The sequence below is a fragment of the Oncorhynchus mykiss genome, chromosome 13 (genome assembly GCF_013265735.2).
Source record: "Oncorhynchus mykiss isolate Arlee chromosome 13, USDA_OmykA_1.1, whole genome shotgun sequence".
Taxonomy (NCBI): domain Eukaryota; kingdom Metazoa; phylum Chordata; class Actinopteri; order Salmoniformes; family Salmonidae; genus Oncorhynchus; species Oncorhynchus mykiss.
In genome coordinates this window covers 32,677,194-32,699,003 of record NC_048577.1, presented here as the reverse complement: position 1 = coordinate 32,699,003, position 21,810 = coordinate 32,677,194, and the positions used below count along the sequence as shown (strand labels likewise).

The window sequence follows — 21,810 nt, the reverse complement described above, 5'->3', positions numbered from 1 at the left end:
TAAAAGAAAAAGAATGGACATAGGAAATATAGAAATATTAGGACGAGCAATGTCGGAGTCCGGAGTACAGTACCAGTCAAAAGTTTGGACACACCTATTCATTCAAGGGTTTTTCGTTATTTGTACGATTTTCTACAATGTAAAATAATTGTGAACAAATCAAAACTATGAATAACACATATGGAATCATGTAGTAACCAAAAAAAGTGTTAAACAAATTCCTCAAAGTAGCCACCCTTAGCCCTTTGTGGTAGATGGCTAGTGACAGTTACTAAGCTCAGGTCAGGGTACTGGGTGGAGACCAGCTAGTGATGGCTATTTAACAGTCTGATGGCCTTAATCTAACATATTTACATGTAGGCATAATAAAAATGGCCTTGGTTAGGCCTGACGATGTCACATGTGGTAGACAGTGTTGTTGTGACTTAACTTGGTAGGACAAGTCTGCCCAATGTACCTAGTAAGCAAAATGACTTTGAAAAGAAGTCTGAAAGAAGTTAGGTTTATTCTGGGTTCTGAATGAAAGTTTAAAAAAAAAAAAAAACGATTTTCCAGGCGTTTAAAAAATATATTTTCAGAATGTTGAAAGTAGAGAAGGTGTATTTTCTGGACATTGAAAATTAATATTTTCAGAATATTGAAAATACATGTTTTCCGGGAGGTTGAAATCTGGTTAATTTTCTAACCTGAATGAACGTTGACAATATAATACTTAGACATTGCATTGACAAAATATGTATTTTTAAAATATGTATTTTTTTGGTAATTAATTCAAAGGCAAAATTTCAGCTGCACATACATTCTCAACAAAGAATAATACATTTTAAATCCATTTAATATAGGAAAGAGACAACTGAAGATTGCAACATGTAATATTTATTATTGCTCCCATCTGTCACAATGTTAACTTTTTCAAATGCTTTAAAACAGCCATCGATGTTCAAAGTGTCCAACCTACAAATGAAATAAAAACAGACCACGTCAACTACAATAACATCCTCAGTAAAGGTTACATAAATATTTTTTTCTTGCTATGACTAACATATGTTGTTGTTTATCTACAGTGCATTCGGAAAGTATTCAGACTCCTTGACTTTTTCCAAATTGATTAATAACTTCTTATGGCTGGGGGCAGTATTGAGTAGCTTGGGTGAATAAGGTGCCCAGAGTAAACTGTCTGCTACTCAGGCCCAGTTGCTAATATATGCATAGTATTAGTATATTTGGATAGAAAACACTCTGAAGTTTCTAAAACTGTTTGAATGATGTATGTGAGTATAACAGAACTCATATGGCAGGCAAAAACCTGAGAAAAAATCCAACCCGGAAGTGGGAAATCTGAGGTTTGTAGTTTTTCAACTCATTGCCTATCGAATATATAGTGTCTATGGGGTCATATTGCACTTCCTAAGGCTTCCACTAGATGTCAACAGTCTTTAAAACCTTGTTTGATGCTTCTACTGTGGAGGGGGGAATGGGATATGAATGAGTCAGAGGTCTGCCAGAGTGGCATGAGCTGGTCAAGCTTGCACTTGCGAGAGGTAGCTTGCGTTCCATTGCAATTCTACAGACAAACCGGAATTTTCCGGTTGAAACATTGAAGATTTATGTTAAAACCATCCTAAAGATTGATTCTATACATCGTTTGACATGTTTCTACGGACTGTAACGGAACTTTTTTACTTTTCACCTGGCCTGCGCATCATGCATTTGGATTACTGGGCTAAACGCGAACAAAAAGGAGGTATTTGGACATAAATTGACTTTATCGAACAAATCAAACATTTGTCGAACTGGGATTCCTGGGAGTGCATTCTGATGAAGATCAAAGGTAAGTTAATATTTATAATGCTATTTCCTTTAGCTGGAAAAATGGCTGTGTTTTTCTGTGACTAGGTGCAGACCTAACATAATCGTTTGGTGTGCTTTCGTCATAAAGCCTTTTTTAAATCGGACATTGTGGTGGGATTAACAATAAATGTATCTTTAAAATGGTGTAAAATACTTCTATGTTTGAGGCATTTTAATTATGAGATTTGTCACAGGCCGGCTCATAGCCTGTGGCAAAAATGAGGGGACGCGAACAACAGGTATTGGCCAATTAAAAAATGTTCTTTATTGTAAACAAAACTATTAACTTTAAACTAAGAAAAATGAATGATGTGTGGAAGTATCATAATGTAAGGTGTATGTAAAGTGCATGGGATGCGTGAATCTGTGTGTGTGAATGACTGAGTGAAAACTATGCAAAACTACAAAAGAACAAACAAAACAGGTTCATACCTGGAGGAGCAAAGCGAGAGAGAGAGAGAGAGAGAGAGGTGATTAGTGACAGTTTAAATACCTTGAGCCCAGGTGACTCCAATTACTAACGACCATCCTCTGCCTGCAGGAGGAACCGCCCCTGCACTACAGAGGAGGAGCCGTGACAGATTTCTGTTGTTTTGAATTTGGCGCCCTGCACTTCCACTGGCTGTTGTCATATCGATCCTGTTAGCGGGATTCAAGCCATAAGAAGTTGTTCCCTCCCCCTCGTCAATCTACACACTACCCCATAATGACAAAGCAAAAACAGGTTTTTCAAATTTTTTTCTGCAAATTAACAATTAAAGCTAAAATATAACATTTACATAAGCATTCACTGGCGGCAGGTAGCCTAGTGGTTAGAGCATTGGGCCAGTAACTGAGAGGTTGCTAGATCGTATCCCCGAGCTGAGAGTCTTCTTTGCGTATGACGCTACAAGCTTGGCACACCTGCATTTGGGGAGTTTCTCCTATTCTTCTCTGTGGATTCTTTCAAGCTCTGTCAGGATGGATGGGGAGTGTCTCTCCAGAAACGTTTGATCAGGTTCGAGTCCGGGCTCTGGCTGGGCCACTCAAGGAAAGATTACATATTTTATACATTATACATATACATGTTATATTTAATTAATTTAATTAATTAAGGCTCCATCGAGTAACACCAAGGTCCGTATTGACAAATAATCTCTGAGAGTAGGGGTGCTGCTCTAGGACACATTTTGCCTTTTAGATTATAATGAATGGACAGAGGGGGTCCTGATCCTTGATCAGAAGTCCTACTCGGAGATGTTTTATGAATAAATGCAAGACCAGCAGAATAATTAGGCTACATCTCATATTTTAGCCTACAATATGACATTTCAATATGAAACCACATTTTATCAAGACCCTGATGGAACAGGTGTGATCGTACTGGGTTGGAACAAAAGCGTGCACCTCCTGCTGGTCTCCAGGACCTTGAAGACAGTTTTGGTGACCACTTCCTTACATTATATGATCTTTACAGTTGTACAGGCTTTGTACATTATTAATTAATCCCAATATTCTACACAAAAAGGGAGAAATAAACCAATGCCAAGAGTTGACCTTGCATAGTCATTCAAAAACGTGCACAACGCCATGAAACACACACACAAACACACACACAACAGTAGGTTATAGCCCTGTCAACACTCTTCAGGAAAAATATCCTGATATCGTAGCCTAAACCAAGGAACTAGTCACGTATTATTTTTAATTTTCCCCTTGAAAAGAAAACGACAAATAATAGAAAGTTCCAACAAATCATGTTCTCGTTGCTTGTGAACATTGCATCACCAGCAGACAACTGTAGGGTGAACGTTGGTTACGTCATTGTGAAAATGAAAGTAGAAAGATCAGAGTAGTGACGCTGACGTCTCCCATTCACTTTTCATTTGAAGCGCAACAGCAGAGTACTTTCCGGAGCTGCGGAACAATATTTCGGACTAACTTTGAAGGAAACCCACAAAAGTAATGTCTTATATGGCTACATTTCTTAAGAAGTATGGATTTTATTTAGACTGACAATATTGTTATCCGATTTTTTTTATCGGTTCACGCAAAGTTATTAGCACTTGAAAGCACAGCTCGCGTATAGCCTGTTATCGCTAATAGCCTAGCCGATATTTACATTCGAAGTTTGATGTTTACATACACGTTAGCCAAATACATTTAAAATCAGTTTTTCACAATTCCTGACATTTAACCCAAGTAAAAATTCCCTGTTTTAGGTATGTTAGTATCACCACCTTATTTTAAGAATGTGAAATGTCAGAATAATAGTAGCGATAATGATTTATTTCAGCTTTATTTCTTTCATCACATTCCCAGTGGGTTTACATACACTCAATTCGTATTTGGTAGCCTTGCCTTTAAATTGTTTAACTTGGGTCAAATGTTTCTGGTAGCCTTCCACAACGAATTTTGTGAATTCTGGCCCATTCCTCCTGGCAGAGCTGGTGTAACTGAGTCAGGTTTGTAAGGTCTCCTTGCTCGCACACGCTCTTTCAGGTCTGCCCACAAATTTTCTATGGAATTGAGGTCAGGGCTTTGTGATGGCCACTCCAATACCTTGACTTTGTTGTCTTTAAGCCATTTTGCCACAACTTTGGAAGTATGCTTGGGGTCATTGTCCAATTGGAAGACCCATTTGCGACCAATTTAACTGATGTCTTGAGATGTTGCTTCAATATATCCACATCATTTTCCTGCCTCATGATGCCATCTATTTTGTGAATTACACCAGTGCCTCCTGCAGCAAAGCACCCCCACAACATAATGCTGCCACCCCTGTTCTTCACGTTCCGAATGGTGTTCTTCAGCTTTTTTATGGCGGTTTTGGGCACCTATACAACTTTCATTCATTCCATGGAGATACTATTACATTATTAGAATTCCTAATTCTATGGTTCCAACCCATCTATGAAATTGTGTTCCTCAATCAATAACGTAATAGGAACAATATCCACAGAATAGACTGAAAAGGTGCACAGTGAATTCACTAACCCAAGCCCAGCTCATTTAATCCCTACCATTGTGTTGCTGAGTTATCATAATGCATCAGCAAATGTATATTATCCCGGGGGTATTGGAAGACAACATGTAAGTATGTCGCTCTTACTGCCCTGAATGATCCTACAGCTATTGTATGCAGCAATCATATTCCTATGTACCAGAGTTCTACTGTTAGCACTGAGGTGGTGTACCCTAGCAGGAAGTCCACCGTGTGCAGCTCACCCTCCACTAACATAAATTACCCAAATCAAATCAAGCATGTCTACCTCTGCCAAGCCTCCCAGTAAAGTGTTACAGATAGCCCACGTTAACTTTGTACCTTATGAAACATGGTTAACAAAATCAATAATAACCTAGTTCAGCGTATCAATCAACCTACCTGGGTAGTTACAAACAGCACGGGATTGAAATCATCAGCATGTATTGAGCATATCTTTACGAATACTGCAGAAATTTGTTTAAAAAGCAGTATCCAAATCCATCAGACGACGTGATCACAATATAGTAGCCATATTTAGGAAAACCAGAAGGCTGGGCCTAATGTAGTGCATAACAGGTCATACAATAATATTTGTAGCGATTCCTTTGTTGTTGATTTAAATAATATTTGTTGGTTCGTGATGTGTAAAGAGGAGCAACCAGACCTGCCTTAATTTTGCTGGACCCCAGGAAGATCCATAATACATACAAATACAAGCAGTGAGGTGAAATGGCCAAACTTTATACTTCATTCAACACTATCAGTCTCTCTATTAATAACATCTACTTTGATTTCAAGGATGTGCAATGTAAACGCTGAGCAGCCATGTGTTTCAAATTGCAGTCCCTGATTAAAAGAGAGTCTACAGACTAAATGTGTGAGCAAAATGTGGCCTCTGTGAAACACCTATTGAAACAATGGGTCTTCAAAAAAACGATTTTGGTTATCCCTACACAGAGTCTGAAAGTATGGTGTGCAATGTCCATAGTTATATTGAACATGGCCCTCATTTAATAAGGCAGAGCCCTGCACCACTATATTACAGAGTTATTTGTTTTTCATATTCAATATTTCCGGCTGAATAATTGCTTACTGTTATCATGAAATGCATTGATTGCTCCAATGTAATTCTTTGCAGAGACATGTATGAAAACTGTTCACTTTCATGACGTTTTTCTGATTAATTTCACAATAGCATAATTAAGAATCACCCATTGAAAATGGGGGCTTATAAATGGAACCATTCAACCTTCTTCACAGTGTTTGCCCTGTACACCTTGTCAGAACCGTAGGATTACACCCGGCCATCCGGGGTGTTAAAAGCATCTAAGCATGATGCCCACAATCGAAGCTTGATGCCTTCAATCTCACACAAATTATTAATGAACCCACCAGGTACAACCCCAAATCCGTAAACACGGGTACCCTCATAGATATCATCCTAACCAACTTGCCCTCCAAATACACCTCTGCTGTTTTCAACCAAGATCTCAGCGATCACTGCCTCATTGCCTGCATCCGTAATGGGTCTGCTAACGACCACCCCTCATCACTGTCAAACGCTCACTAAAACACTGCAGCTAGCTTTCTAATCTTCTCTCCAGACCTGACTGCCCTTGACCAGCACAAAAACATCCTGTGGAGTTCTGCATTAGCATCGAACAGCCACCGTGATATGCAACTTTTCAGGGAAGTTAATATATACACAGGCAGTTAGGAAAGCTAGGGGTAGCATTTTCAAGCAGAAATGTTCATCCTGTAGCACAAACTCAAAAAGTTCTGGTACACTGTAAAGTCCATGGAGAATAGAGCACCTCCTCCACTATAATTGAGAATTTCAATAGGCCCTTTTCTATGGCTGGCCATGCTTTCCACCTGGCTACCCCTATCCCGGTCAACAGCCCTGCGCTCCCCACAGCAACTCGCCCAAACCTCCCCCACTTCTCCTTCACCCAAATCCAGATAGCTGATGTTCTGAAAGAGCTGCAAAATCTGGACCCCCACATATCAACCGGGCTAGACAGTTTGGAGCCTCTCTTTCTAAAATTATCTGCCGAAATTGTTGCAACTCCTATTACTAGCCTGTTCAACCTCTATTTCGCATCGTCTGACATTTCCATAGATTGGAAAGCTGCCGCGGTCATCCCCCTCTTCAAAGGGGGAGACAATCTAGACCCAAACTACTACAGACCTATCTATATCTATTCTACCCTGCCTTTCTAAGGTCTTCGAAAGCCAAGTTAACAAACAGATCACCAATCATTTATAATCCCACCGCACTTTCTCCGCTATGCAATCTGGTTTCAGAGCTGGTCATGGATACACCTCGGCCACACTCAAGGTCCTAAATTATATCATAACCGCAGTCGATAAGAGACATTACTGTGCAGCCGTATTCATCGACCTGGCTAAGGCTTTCGACTCTGTCAATCACAACATTCTTATTGGCAGACTCGACAGCCTTTGTTTCCCAAATGATTGCCACGCCTGGTTCACCAACTACTTCTCTGATACTTCTCTGAGAGTTCAGTATGTCAAATCGGAGGGCCTGTTGTCCAGACATCTGGCAGTCTCCATGGGAGTGCCACAGGGTTCAAGTCTTGGGCCGACTCTCTTCTCTGTATACATCAATGATGTCGCTCTTGCTGTGAGTGATTCTTTGATCCACATCTACGCGGACGACATAGTTCAGTATTCCTCTGGCCCTTCTTTGGACACTGTGCTAACTAACCTCCAGACGAGATACTATGCCATTACAACTCTCCTTCCGTGGCCTCCAACTGCTCTTAAATGCAAGTAAAACTAAAAGCATGCTCTTCAACCGATCGCTGCCCGCACCTGCCCGCCTGTCCAGCATCACTACTCTGGACGGTTCTGACTTAGAATATGTGGACAACTACAAATACCTAGGTGTCTGGTTAGACTGTAAACTCTCCTTCCTGACTAACATTGAACATCTCCAATCCAAAATTAAATCTACAATTGGCTTCCTATTCCGCAACAAAGCATCCTTCATTCATGTTGCAAACATACCCTCGTAAAACTGACCATCCTACCGATCCTCGACTTCGGTGATGACATTTACAAAATAGCCTCCAACACTCTACTAAACAAATTGGATACAGTCTATCACAGTGCCATCCATTTTGTCACCAAATCCCCATATACTACCCACCACTGCGACCTGTATGCTCTCATTGGCTGGCCCTCATTTAATACTCATCGCCAAACCCACTGACTCCAGGTCATCTACAAGTCTCTGCTAGGTAAAGCCCCCACCTTGTCTCAGCTCACTGGTCACCACAGCAGCACCCACCCATATCACGCGCTCCAGCAGGTATATCTCACTGGTCACCCTCAAAGCCAATTCTTTCTTCGGCCGCCTCTCCTTCCAGTTCTCTGCAGCCAATGACTGGAACGAACTGCTAAAATCACTAAAGCTGGAGACTCTTACCACCCTCACTAGCTTTAAGCACCAGCTGTCAGAGCAGCTCACAGATCACTGCACCTGTACATAGCTCATCTGGAAATAGCCCATCTATCTCATCCCCATACTGTATTTATTTATCTTGCTCCTTTGCACCCCAGTATCTCTACTTGCACATTCATCTTCTGCACATTCTACCATTCCAGTGTTAATAATTGCTATATTGTAATTACTTCGCCACCGTTGCCTATTTATTGCCTTACCTCTCTTATCCTACCTCATTTGCACATGCTGTATATAGATTTTTCTACTGTATGTTTGTTTATTCCATGTGTAACTCTGTGTTGTTGTGTGTGTCGAACTGCTTTGCTTTATCTTGGCCAGGTCGCAGTTGCAAATGAGAACTGGTTCTCAACTAGCCTACCTGGTTAATTAAAGGTGAATTATTTTTGTTAAATAAACATGACCTACTAACAGCTCACTAAACAATATACACGTAGTATTACTTTATTAGCTACAGTATACGTATCTCCCTGGCATGTTACATTTTTTATGCAGAAGCATACAGTACAAGCATACAGTACATTTTTGAACTCACCTTGTTGTGCTGTGCTCACGTGAACAGGAAGGTGGCGCAGTGGTCCTTAGAGGGCAAATTCAAAGTCATTCAAGTCTGGAATTGTTTGGATTTATGGTGCTTTCAAGACAACTGGGAACTCAGAAAAAAAAACATGTCTTAACATGACGTCAGTAATCTTCACATCGGAGCTCTCGTTAGAGGCCCGAGTTCCCAACTTGCAAGTTAGATGACCGTTCAAAACGTATTTTTTTTTTTTTCAGAGTTTCGAGTTGTCTTGAACGCTCTGAAGTCTGACATTTCACAGTTCAGAGTTGCCAGTTGTTTTGAACACTGCAGAAGTCGTGCTGTATTGAAAGCATGGCCAATGTTGAATGTTTATCCCTTTAAACGTGGAAAAGGGAACGTTAAACCCAGATTTACCACACACCCACTCCACTGAATAGCAGGCTAGTAACTGCTTTGAAATGCTTGCAGATAGCCACAGATTCCTTCCAAACCACTCATTGCTGAATTTGCGATTTCCAACTTCTTGTGTAGTGTTTGTTTGTGGCTGGCTGCCACAACACCACTGAAATGACAGAGCTAGGCTAAAAGACCTGCATTTTGGAACTGCCTTACTCAAGAAAGCAAAAAAGAGACCATGTTTGTATGCAGCTTTATTAACGCAATGATTGTTGTTATTGTTTTTTTACATTGTTTACATACTGATATGTGAAATGTATTGATGCCTAAATAACGAGTAAAACAGGCAACAACAAAAAAAGTTAATCAAATGTGAACTTTTTTGTTGTTGTGGTTAAACAAACCGATCGCCACTGGTTGGCACAGCACCTGCTGTGGTTGAATTGATTGTTGAAAAAAAAACTATATACATATTGTGTGCGCTCCAGGAACATAGCGCATGCGCATGGGAGATCACTCGAGTGGAGGTTCTCGACAACCTGGTGCAGTTCAAGAAATTCCTCGACAGCAGAGTCAAGCCATGAGGAAGAAGAGGTCTGTTGGAAAACCACATAATCATCATTGGAGACATGTGACATGTTTCTGAGCCCGGCTAATAGATTGACAGCTGATATATTTATTTATTTATAAACATTGGTTGACTGACAATTATATGTGCAGACTATGTATTTAAACCTTTATAACAAAATCAAATAATTATAATTTTTATTAATTCATTTATATATTCAGTCATTCATCCTTTCATTCTTTCATGCATTTATTTGTTTATAGACTGACTTTTTAAAGGAGTAGTCTGCTGTTCAAACAATACCAACACGGTCAATTAACCAATATTTTTCTCAATAGCTGAGAATTGGGGTTGGAGAAAAGTAATCATTGTCAAATAACGAAGGATGAAAGGAATGTCCATCTACGAGATTAAAGCTACGGGCTAGTTTGAACTACATTTGGAAGCTGTAGCGTGTTTTTTTGTGTGTTTTTTTAAAAACATTTACATGGTTTCAAACAATGTCATAAACATTTCTTATTTTGGCTTCTGATGAGTTAAGACAGTAATTGAACTAAACTCATGAGGATTTCAAAAATGATTAACCTACGATAATGTTATCACAACACATTGGTAAATTGGTTTATTCTTGCAGGCCTGCTAGTCTCTCCGAGCGACGAAAAATTCAAATATTCATTCTAGCCTTGAAATGGTTATTATCCACCTGACTCTGTTCTGTTCTGCTTATACACGGCAGCATCTGAACTGTGCATGTGAACGCAATTCATGCACTAGCACACACATTTTTTCACCTGTCCACTATTTGATGTGTACAATTTGATGCTCAACATAGCTCATTATTATACCTCAATTTATTTTATTTTATTATAGGACGTTTTATATAACCAATGCCTTCACTCTCTGTACCACAATGTTTCATTTGTGGATACTATTCCAATACAGTTCACTTTTTGATATTGATATGACATGTTTCCAGAGCATGTTTACAAGAACACACAGGTAAGATACTGAAGTGTATCATGTAGCAAGATTTGGATAGAACAAACTAGAGAGTTTGATTATTTTCAAATTTCAAAATGATCAATTGGAAGTTTAACCATGGAATTTATGAGACATCCTAATGCTTAAAACGTTGTTTTCTATTGTACAGGGCGAGGACGTCTCTGTGGTTGCATTAGAGGCTTTGGAGTATATGGCCCAATTATTTAACAGCCTGACTCTTGTCACATGGAACAAAGAAACACTGAACCTGTTCAAAAACAGATGACCTAGTTAAGTTAAAAGAAATTGGAGGGATGCGTAAGTATGATCCCTCATGTTGTAGCCTAAGTTATATTTGGGGGGCAGACAATAATTGGCACAGGTCTTTATTTTGTGATTTAATCTAAGCGATATATATTTATTTTTTCTGTACTTTTCTTAAGACGGAACTAATTCACTCACAACCATTTTATATTGTCTTCAGGTCGGGTGTGGTGTTGGGGCATCCTCTGGAGATGGAGGTTCAGTGACTTCAGGCAAAGGGTCTCTGAAAACGTATTTCAACAAGCTGAACACTACCTTGAAACAGAAGGTTTCCAATATCAAATGCACTCGAAAATAGGCTAAATTAATCAGAGGAAAAGTTCTAGATCACCACAAATCGGAGGAATTTCGCTGAAACTTGGAACTTCCAAGCGCCGTGTCGTCGGATGCGTTGGCATGTGAGCATGTGAGATCGTGGGAGAGGAGCTTAGCTACAAACTGGTGCAGTTTAAAAAAATCATTGACAGTCATGGTCAAGTTATGACGAAGTCGACTGCAGAGTCAAGCGGTGAGGAAGAAGCGGTCTGTTGGACAACCTCATAATCATCATTGGAGACATGTGACATAACCTTGAGGCTGGCTAATAGATAGATGGATGATATTTTTACTGACTGACTGATTTGTTTATATGTGAAGGCTTTGTATTTATTTATTATAACACTATTAAATGACATAATACATGCATCTATTATCATATAGTTTTTTTTCATTAATTTATATATTCAGTCATTCGTTTATTCATTCATTCAGTCTCATGCATTCATTTGTTTATAGGCAATCTACAGTTAAATTAAACACCATAGTGGTCACTCAACCACTATTCTGGTAAATGAGGGATGTGGGTCGAGAAAAGTAACCGCTGTCAGAGAGCTATTGATTCAAGTAATGACCATCCAAGAGATCAACATGACAGTTTCAAATACATTTTCAAGCTTTACAGGGTTTGTTTAGATTCATATTGTTTCAAACAATGTAATAAAAAGGTACATTTTGGGTTCTGTTGAGTTAAGACACGTGAACTGAGCTCATTGGGCCTTTAAAAGTTATATATTATCCAAGAGTCAATGGGTAGCCTGTGTATCATTCATTCAAAAGTCCTAAATTAAATGTAGCATTCGCAGAAATTGCCCCTTTAACTAAGCATATCCAAGACGATGAAAAATAGTGTTATTGGGAATTAGGTATTTTTCTACTAAACCCACGACAATGTTATCAAAACACATTAGCACATTGGTTTATTTAGTCTCTCGTAAGTAATAACGTAGTAGTAAGTAATCTCTCTCTCTCTCTCCTTCTCCTTCTCGTTTGAGCCGATGAGTTCATTTTTTTAACCTACTTAAGACAATGTTCCTCCTATGAAGGAAACTGATGAGAGGGAAGTGAAAAGAGAAATCCGGTCTTGCGGTTCACTTGGCAAAACTTTCCCAAATTCATTCATTTCAACTCTTAATTTAGCGAGGCACCCTTTCACTTTGTGTACATCCATTCAATCCTCACTATTTAAGATAATCCGCAGATATGGGATCAGAACACAAACCAAATTCTGACTGGAGGAAATTTGCAATATACTGGCAACAGGTAAATCAACAACATGCTATCATTTGATCATTGATTCAGGCTTCAATTAATTAATTATTTTCAGGATTATATTCAACTAACAATGACCATCTGTTGCAGATCATCTAACTACCATAAAAATGGCAATTCAGACTATCACTTGGATGAGCGCCTTCCTCTGCCTCGCGCAGGTTTTCTCGATGCCCATGCCTTGCCAGCTACAAGGACAGCTGCTGCGAACAACCCACAACCTACTGAGAGACATGGTAGATTTTATAAATTACTTTTGACTTGAGATGTATTATCCAACTATGTTTAACTGAATAGCTCAACATGAAAAATGTGTTTTCTCCTTCTTTCAGGGGGGTCATTTTCCTCTGGAGTGCCTGCTGGAGAATGTCTTCATGGCATTCCCAGCCACCTCATTTGCAACCTCCGGGGCGCCACAGGTAAGGGCAAGCGAGCATATTCAAGAGTTCTTCACAGCATGAAATAGTATTTGCAACCATTAGGATTAGAAAGTAGAACACTTTACACGGCCATTTATGTTTATTGAAATTATTGTTGTTGTCCGTTTCAGTTGAGCAGCAGTGCTGCTAAGGCTATTTATGAGACATTGAAGAACATCGACACATTGTTCGGAACTGACGAACTGCCGACAATGTGGGACCAACAGAAGTTGGAGTATTTTCAGAACATTATCTACCGTCAGATTGAAGAGAGCGAGTGTGTGAGTACCTACCTAGGCCAATACAGATAGCTTAACTGTTTAAGTGTGGTATGGTGACATTTGAATTATTTTATTCTTGTGTCAGATGATGGGGAGTGTGGTTATCTAGTCAGGGCAAAGATGCTGAATACCTACTTTAGGAACATCGCGGCAGTCATAAAATAAAAAGTAGGGTACAAGCAAATGCACTATAATGGATGCATTTTAATTATTATTCATCGCCTGCCTCTTTCCTCCTTTCTGGCAGATGAGCAGTGTGGATACAAGTGATTATCCCATCAGGGCAGAGGGCCTGAAGACATACTTTGGGAACATTGCAGCAGTTTTAAAAGAGAAGGTAGGATATAGGTTGAAAACAAATAGACACTTTGTTTTGATAATATCTCTACATAGGATAATATTGCCCTAACAATTTATTTTTATTTTCACAGAATTTCAGTTACTGCGCCTGGGAAGTGGTTCGAAAAGAACTCCTGTACACCCTAGAATTCATTCTGAAACACAACTCTGACAGCCTTCTGTGGTCCAACAGAACATGAATTTGAACTTGCAGATATTTTTTTACTAATGTGTTTTACAATTGTGCTTGATTTTTAAAGCCTTCTATTCTACAATCATGCAATGTGCAATGTCAAACAGCAATATCATACATGTATTTATTTATGTATTTATTTATCAAGGTTATTTATTGATGTAGGCCTATTTATGAATCTATTTATCTATTTGAAAATCGTGCCTTTTGTTGCTCTTCATCAAATGTTAAGTTAATAAAATAAAAAATACTTTTAAATATTGGTAATCTCAGTGCTCATTCTGTATCCAAGTCCAAGGTGTGATTTTATGTAGTTATTTTCTATTTCACCTTTATTTAACCAGGTAGGCCAGTTCAGAACAAATTATCATTTACAACTGCGACACTGCCAAGATAAAGCAAAGCAGTGCGACAAAAGCAACAACACAGAGTTACACATAAACAAACGTACAGTCAATAACACAATAGAAAAATCTATGTGCAGTGTGTGCAAATGTAGAAGAGTATGGGAGATAAGACAATAAACAGGCCATAGAGGCAAAATTATTACAATTTAGCATTAACAATGGAGTGATAGACGTGCAGATGATGATGTGCAAGTGGACATACTGGGGTGCAAAAGAGCAAGAGGGTGTCACGTTCTGACCTCTATTTCTGTTGTTTTGTATTTATTTAGTATGGTCAGGGCGTGAGTTGGGTGGGCAGTCTATGTTTATTTTTCTATGTTTTGGGGCATTTCTATGTTTTCGGCCTAGTATGGTTCTCAATCAGAGGCAGGTGTCATTAGTTGTCTCTGATTGAGAATCATACTTAGGTAGCCTGGGTTTCACTGTGTGTTTGTGGGTGATTGTTCCTGTCACTGTGTTTGTTGTCACAGGATAGGACTGTTTTGCGTTTTCACATTTCTTGTTTTTGTTAGTTTGTTCATGTGTAGTGATTTATTAAAACATGAATAACCACCACGCTGCGCTTTGGTCCGCTTCTCTTCCTCCTACAGACGAACGCCCTTACAGAATCACCCACCCACCAAGGACCAAGCGGCGTGGTAAACAGAGGCAGCAGCAACAGCAGCAGCAGGAGAAGCGACTGGTGCAGCAGGAGCAACAGCAGCAGCAGCAAAAGCAGCAGCAGGAGGAGCAACAGCAGCAGCAGCAAAATCAGCAGTGGGAGAGGCTGCACTACTTGGAGAGATGGACTTGGGAGGAGATTCTAGACGGGAAAGGACCCTGGGCAGAGCCAGGAGAATATTGCCGCCCCAAGGCCGAGCTGGAGGCAGCAAAAGCAGAGAGGCGGCATTATGAGGAACTAGCAGAGCGGATGGAAGCCCGAGAGTCACCCCCAAAAATTTCTTGGGGGGGGGCACAGGGGGAGTGTGGCAGAGTCAGGAGTCAGACCTGAGCCAACTCCCCCCGTTTATCGTGAGGAGCCAAGGAGGAGCTCAGAACCAGAGCTGGTGTTGGAGGTGAGCGAAGCAGAGACTGTGAAGGAGTGAATGGGGAAATTGGAGGAGAGTGATATGAGGGACTTGCTGGTTTGGTGCATGAGGCACGACATTCGCCCGACGGAGCGTGTCAGGGATTTAATGGCACCGGGGTCAGCTCTCCATACTCATCCTGAGGTACGAGCGAGGGGTCTGGTGAAGACTGTGCCAGCCTCACGCACCAGGCCTCCTGTGCATCTCCCTAGCCTTGCACGTCCTGTGCCATCTCAGCACTACAGTGCTCCTAGCAGTGCTAACTGTGGCGGGCGTGGTGATGGTCAGGCACCGTGTTATGCAGTTGTGCGCACGGTGTCCCCAGTACGCGTGCTTAGCCCGGTGCGCTACATCCCAGCTCCCCACATCTGCCGGGCTAGGGTGAAGATCCAGCCAGGGCGGTTGGTGCCAGCCCTGCCCTCAAGATCTCCAGTACGCCTTCACGGTCCGGTCTATCCGTCACCACCTCCACGCACCAGCCCTCCGGTGGCAGCCCCCCGTACCAGGCTGTCTCTCCGGCCCATCCTTACAGGGGCTCCCTCTCCAGCGCTGCCGGAGCCTCCCGCCTGTCTGGCGCCTCTGCCGGAGCCTCCCGCCTGTCCGGCGCCTCTGCCGGAGCCTCCCGCCTGTCCGGCGCCTCTGCCGGAGCCTCCCGCCTGTCCGGCGCCTCTGCCGGAGCCTCCCGCCTGGCCGGCGCCGCTGCCGGAGCCTCCCGCCTGGCCGGCGCCGCTGCCGGAGCCTCCCGCCTGGCCGGCGCCGCTGCCGGAGCCTCCCGCCTGTCCGGCGCCGCTGCCGGAGTCTCCCGCCTCTCCGGCGCTACCAGGGCCTTCCTTTTCTCCAGCGTTGCCGGAGCTTCCCGTCTGCCCAGCGCCAGCTGAGCTTCCCGTCTGCCCAGCGCCAGCTGAGCTTCCCGTCTGCCCAGCGCCAGCTGAGCTTCCCGTCTGCCCAGCGCCAGCTGAGCTTCCCGTCTGCCCAGCGCCAGCTGAGCTTCCCGTCTGCCCAGCGCCAGCTGAGCTTCCCGTCTGCCCAGCGCCAGCTGAGCTTCCCGTCTGCCCAGCGCCAGCTGAGCCTCCCGTCTGCCCAGCGCCGCCAGCGCCGCCCGTCTGCCCAGCGCCGCCCGTCTGCCCAGCGCCGCCAGCGCCGCCCGTCTGCCAGGAGCCGCCAGTGCCGCCCGTCTAGCTGCTGCCGCCCCTCTGTCCCGAGCAGCTGTCCCTCTGTCCCGAGCAGCTGTCCCTCTGTCCCGAGCAGCTGCCCCTCTGTCCCGAGCAGCTGCCGCCCCTCTGTCCCGAGCAGCTGCCGCCCCTCTGTCCCGAGCTGCTATCGCCCCTCTGTCCCGAGCTGCTATCGCCCCTCTGTCCCGAGCTGCTATCGCCCCTCTGTCCCGAGCTGCTATCGCCCCTCTGTCCCGAGCAGCTGCCCCTCTGTCCCGAGCAGTTGTCCCTCTGTCCCGAGCAGCTGCTTCACCTCTGTCCCGAGCTGCCCCTCTGTCCAGTGGGGTCATTGAGAGGGGTGGCCATGGTGAGTAAGCCAGGGAGGCGGACAATAAGGCGGACTAAGACAATGGTGAAGTGGGGTCCGCGTCCCGCGCCAGAGCCGCCACCGCGGACAGACGCCCACCCAGACCCTCCCCTATAGGTCAAGGTTTTGCGGCCGGAGTCCGCACCTTTGGGGGGGGGGGTACTGTCACGTTCTGACCTCTATTTCTGTTGTTTTGTATTTATTTAGTATGGTCAGGGCGTGAGTTGGGTGGGCAGTCTGTTTATTTTTCTATGTTTTGGGGCATTTCTATGTTTTCGGCCTAGTATGGTTCTCAATCAGAGGCAGGTGTCATTAGTTGTCTCTGATTGAGAATCATACTTAGGTAGCCTGGGTTTCACTGTGTGTTTGTGGGTGATTGTTCCTGTCACTGTGTTTGTTGTCACAGGATAGGACTGTTTTGCGTTTTCACATTTCTTGTTTTTGTTAGTTTGTTCATGTGTAGTGATTTATTAAAACATGAATAACCACCACGCTGCGCTTTGGTCCGCTTCTCTTCCTCCTACAGACGAACGCCCTTACAGAGGGTAAGTAATAATATGGGGATGAGGTAGTTTGGTTTGCTATTTACAGATTGGCTGTGTTCAGCTGCAGTGATCGGTAAGCTGCTCTGACAGCTGATGCTTAAAGTTAGAGAGGGAGACATGTGTCTCCAGCTTCAGTGATTTTTGCAATTAATTCCAGTCATTGGCAGCAGAGAACTGGAAGGAATGGCGGCTAAAGCAAGTGTTGGCTTTGGGGATGACCAGATGACCAAATATACCTGCATATACCTGCTGGAGGGCGTGCTAAGGGTGGGTGTTGCTATGGTGACCAGTGATCTGGGATAAGGCGGGACTTTACCTAGCAAAAACGTATAGAAAACCTGGAGCCAGTGGGTTTGGCAACGAATATGTAGTGAGGGCCAGCCAGCGAGAGCATACAGGTCGCAGCGGTGGGTAGTATATGGGGCTTTGGTGACAAAACGGATGGCGCTGTGATAGACTATATTCAGTTTGCTAAGTAGAGTGTAAGAGGATATTTAGTAAATGACATCGCCGAAGTCAAGGATTGGTAGGATAGTCAGTTTTACGAGGGTATGTTTGGTGGCATGGGTGATGGAGGCTTTGTTGTGAAGTAGGACGCCGATTCTAGATTTAGTTTTGGGTTGGAGATGCTTAATGTGAGTCTGGAAGGAGAGTTTACAGGCTAACCAGACACCTAGGTATTTGTAGTTGTTTCACATAATTCTAAGTCAAAACCGTCCAGAGTCGTGTTGCTATTAATGCAAGAGGGTGCGGCAGCAATCGATGGAAGAGCATGCACTTAGTTTTACTAGCAATTAAAAGCAGTTGGAGGCCACGGAATGAGTGTTGTATGGCGTTGAAGCTCGTTTGGAGGTTTGTTAGCACAGTGTCCAAACAAGGACTAGATGTCTACAGAATGGTGTCGTCTGCGTAGAGGTGGATCAGAGAATCATCAGCAGCAAGAGCTACATCATTGATATATTCATAGAAAAGAGTCAGCCCGAGAATTTAACCTTGAGGCACCCCCATAGCGGACATTAAGATTTGTATTAAACATGCTCAGGACATATGCACGGATGGCAGTACAATTAGTCCTATAGCCAGCCTACTAATCCATAAAGGAAAGCCATTAAAACAAGTCAAATGTATCTTCTCAAAATGTAGATATATTCAAATGCTTTTTTTCAATTAAGTGTGTTTTATCACTGGACAGGGCTGGCCTGGTTTGGACAGGGCTGGCCTGTTTTGAACAGTGTACTTTGAGCACCTATACAACTTCCGTTCCAACCATGGAGATACTATTACATTATTAGAATTGCTAATTCTACGCTTCCAACCCATCTATGAAATTGTGTTCCACAATCAATAACGTATTAGGAGTAATATTCGCCGAATAGAATGCAAAAGTGCACAGTGTATTCTGTTATCATGAAATGCATTGCTCCAATGTAATTCTTTGCATAGACATGTACGAAAACTGTTCACTGTCTTTACGTTTTTCATGATTCATTTCACAATAGCATAATTAAGAGTCACCCGTTGAAAATTGGGGCTTATCAAGGGAATCATTCAACCTTCTTCACAGTGTTTTCCCTGTACACCAAGTCAGAACCGAAGGATTAAAAAACGGGGCATATAAGCAGACAATGAACGATCTAAAAATATTCGATTACTCAAGAAAGCAAAAAAGAGACCATTTTTGTATGCAGCTTTATTAACTCAATGATTGTTGTTGTTTTTCTACATTGTTTACAAACTGATATGTGAAACTTATTGATGCCAAAATAGCAAGTAAAACAGGCAACAACAAAAAAAAGTTAAACAAATGTAATTTTTCTGCTGTTGTGGCTAAACTTTTTTTGTTGTAGTTAAACATATGGGGCTCAAAACAGGTGGGGTACGGTTGGAAAACCGGTCGCCACTGGGTGGGTCCAATATCAAATGCTCTCGAATAGAGGCTAAATGAATCTGAGCAAATTGTAAATCACCACAAATAGGATGCATTTTGCTGCCACAAATCACATATGAAACTGGGAACTTCCAAGCGCCTTTGTGGTGTCATAGGACGCCTTGGCAGCGCACCTGCTGTGGTTGAGTTGAGTGAAGACATAATATATATATATATATTGTGTGCTCTCCAGGAACGTAGCGCATGCGCATGGGAGATCACGCGAGTGGAGGTTCGCGACAACCTGGTGCAGTTCAAGAAATTCCTCGACAGCAGAGTCAAGCCATGAGGAAGAAGAGGTCTGTTGGAAAACCACATAATCATCATTGGAGACATGTGACATGTTTCTGATCCCGGCTAATAGATTGACAGCTGATATATTTACTGACTGAATGATTTATTTATAAACATGTGAAGGCTATGAAGTTGTTCCTTTATAATAAAATCAAATAATTATTCTCTCATCATTTTTATTAATTCGTTTATATATTCAGTCATTCATCCTTTCATTGTTTCATGCATTCATTTGTTTATAGACTGACTTTTTAAAGGAGCAGTCTGCTCTTTAAACAATACCAAAACGGTCAATGAACCACTATTTTTCTCAATAGCTGTGGATTGGAGAAAAGTAATCATTGTCAAAGAACTAAGGATGAAAGGAATGTCCATCTACGAGATTAAAGTTATGGGCTAGTTTGAACTACATTTGGAAGCTGTACCTTGTTTTACCTACGTGTTTTACCTACGATAATGTTATCACAACACATTGGTAAAGTGGTTTATTCTTGCAGGTCTGCTAGTCTCCCCGAACGACGAAAAATTCAAATATTCATGCTAGCCTTTAAATGGTTGAGTATCTACCTGACTCTGTTCTGTTCTGCTTATACACGGCAGCATCTGAACTGTGCATGTGGACGCAATTCATGCACTAGTGCGTTATTTTTGCACCTGTCCACTATTTGATGTGCAAAATTTGATACTCAATATATCTCATTATTAGACCTCAATTTATTTTATTTTATTATAGGACGTTTTATATAACCAATGCCTTCACTCTCTGTACCACAATGTTTCATTTATGGATACTATTCCAATACAGTTCAGTTTTTGATATTGATATGACTTTATTTCAGGGTGGACAATTTCCAGTTCTGTTTCCGTAAAAAAAAGTCGAGCGCATGTTTCCAGAGCATGTTTACAAGAACACACAGGTAAGATACTGAAGTGTATCATGTAGCAAGATTTGGATAGAATCAACTAGAGAGTTTGATGTTTTTCCATTTCAAAATGATAAATTGGAAGTTTAACCATGGAATTTATGAGACATCCTAATGCCTAAAACGTTGTTTTCTTTCATACAGGGCGAGGACGTCTCTGTGAATGCATTAGAGGCTTTGGAGTATATGGCCCAATTATTTAACAGCCTGACTCTTGTCACATGGAACAAAGAAACACTGAACCTGTTCAAAAACAGATGACCTAGTTAAGTTAAGAAATTGGAGGGATGCGTAAGTATGATCCCGCATCTTGTAGCCTAAGTTATATTTGGGGGGCAGACAATAATTAGCACAGGTCTTTATTTTGTGATTTAATCTAAGCGATATATTTTTTTATGTACTTTTCTTAAGAGGGAACTAATTCACTCACAACCATTTTCTATTGTCTTCAGGTCGGGTTTGGTGTTGGAGCATCCTCTGGAGATGGAGTGTCAGTGACTTCAGGCAAAGGGTCTCTGAAAACGTATTTCAACAAGCTGAACACAATCTTGATACAGAAGGTTTCCAATATCAAATGCACTCGAAAATAGGCTAAATTAATCAGAGGAAAAGTTCTAGATCACCACAAATCGGAGGAATTTCGCTGAAACTTGGAACTTCCAAGCGCCGTTTTTTTGTGTGTCGTCGGATGCGTTGGCGCAGCACCTGCTGTGGTTGAGTTGACTGAAAAAAATGCATGTCTTGTATGCGCTCCAGGAACACAGCGCATGAGCATGTGAGATCGTGGGAGAGGAGCTTCGCTACAAACTGGTGCAGTTTTAAAAATTCCTTGACACCATGGTCAAACTGTGACGAAGTCGACTGCAGAGTCAAGCGGTGAGGAAGAAGCGGTCTGTTAGACAACCTCATAATCATCATTGGAGACATGTGACATGTCCTTGAGGCTGGCTAATAGATAGATGGATGATATTTTTACTGACTGACTGATATGTTTATATGTGAAGGCTTTGTATTTATGTATTATAACACTATTAAATGACATAATACATGCATCTATTATCATATAGTGTTTTTCCATTCATTTATATATTCAGTCACCCATTTATTCATCCATTCAGTCTCATGCATTCATTTGTTTATAGGCAATCTACAGTTAAATTAAACACCATAGTGGTCACTCAACCACTATTCTGGTAAATGAGGGATGTGGGT

General features: G+C 42.0%; 1 protein-coding gene across 1 annotated transcript; it reads left to right on the top strand.

Annotated features, from left to right (window-relative positions):
- The first annotated feature begins 12,795 nt into the window (after positions 1-12,795).
- On the top strand, positions 12,796-14,544 carry LOC110485148 (interferon beta-like). The gene is made up of 5 exons (XM_036940792.1): positions 12,796-12,921; positions 13,018-13,104; positions 13,236-13,385; positions 13,633-13,722; positions 13,817-14,544. Exons 1-5 carry the CDS (start codon positions 12,796-12,798, stop codon positions 13,922-13,924), a joined length of 561 nt encoding a protein of 186 aa, XP_036796687.1. The 3' UTR covers positions 13,925-14,544.
- The last annotated feature ends 7,266 nt before the right edge of the window (positions 14,545-21,810 follow it).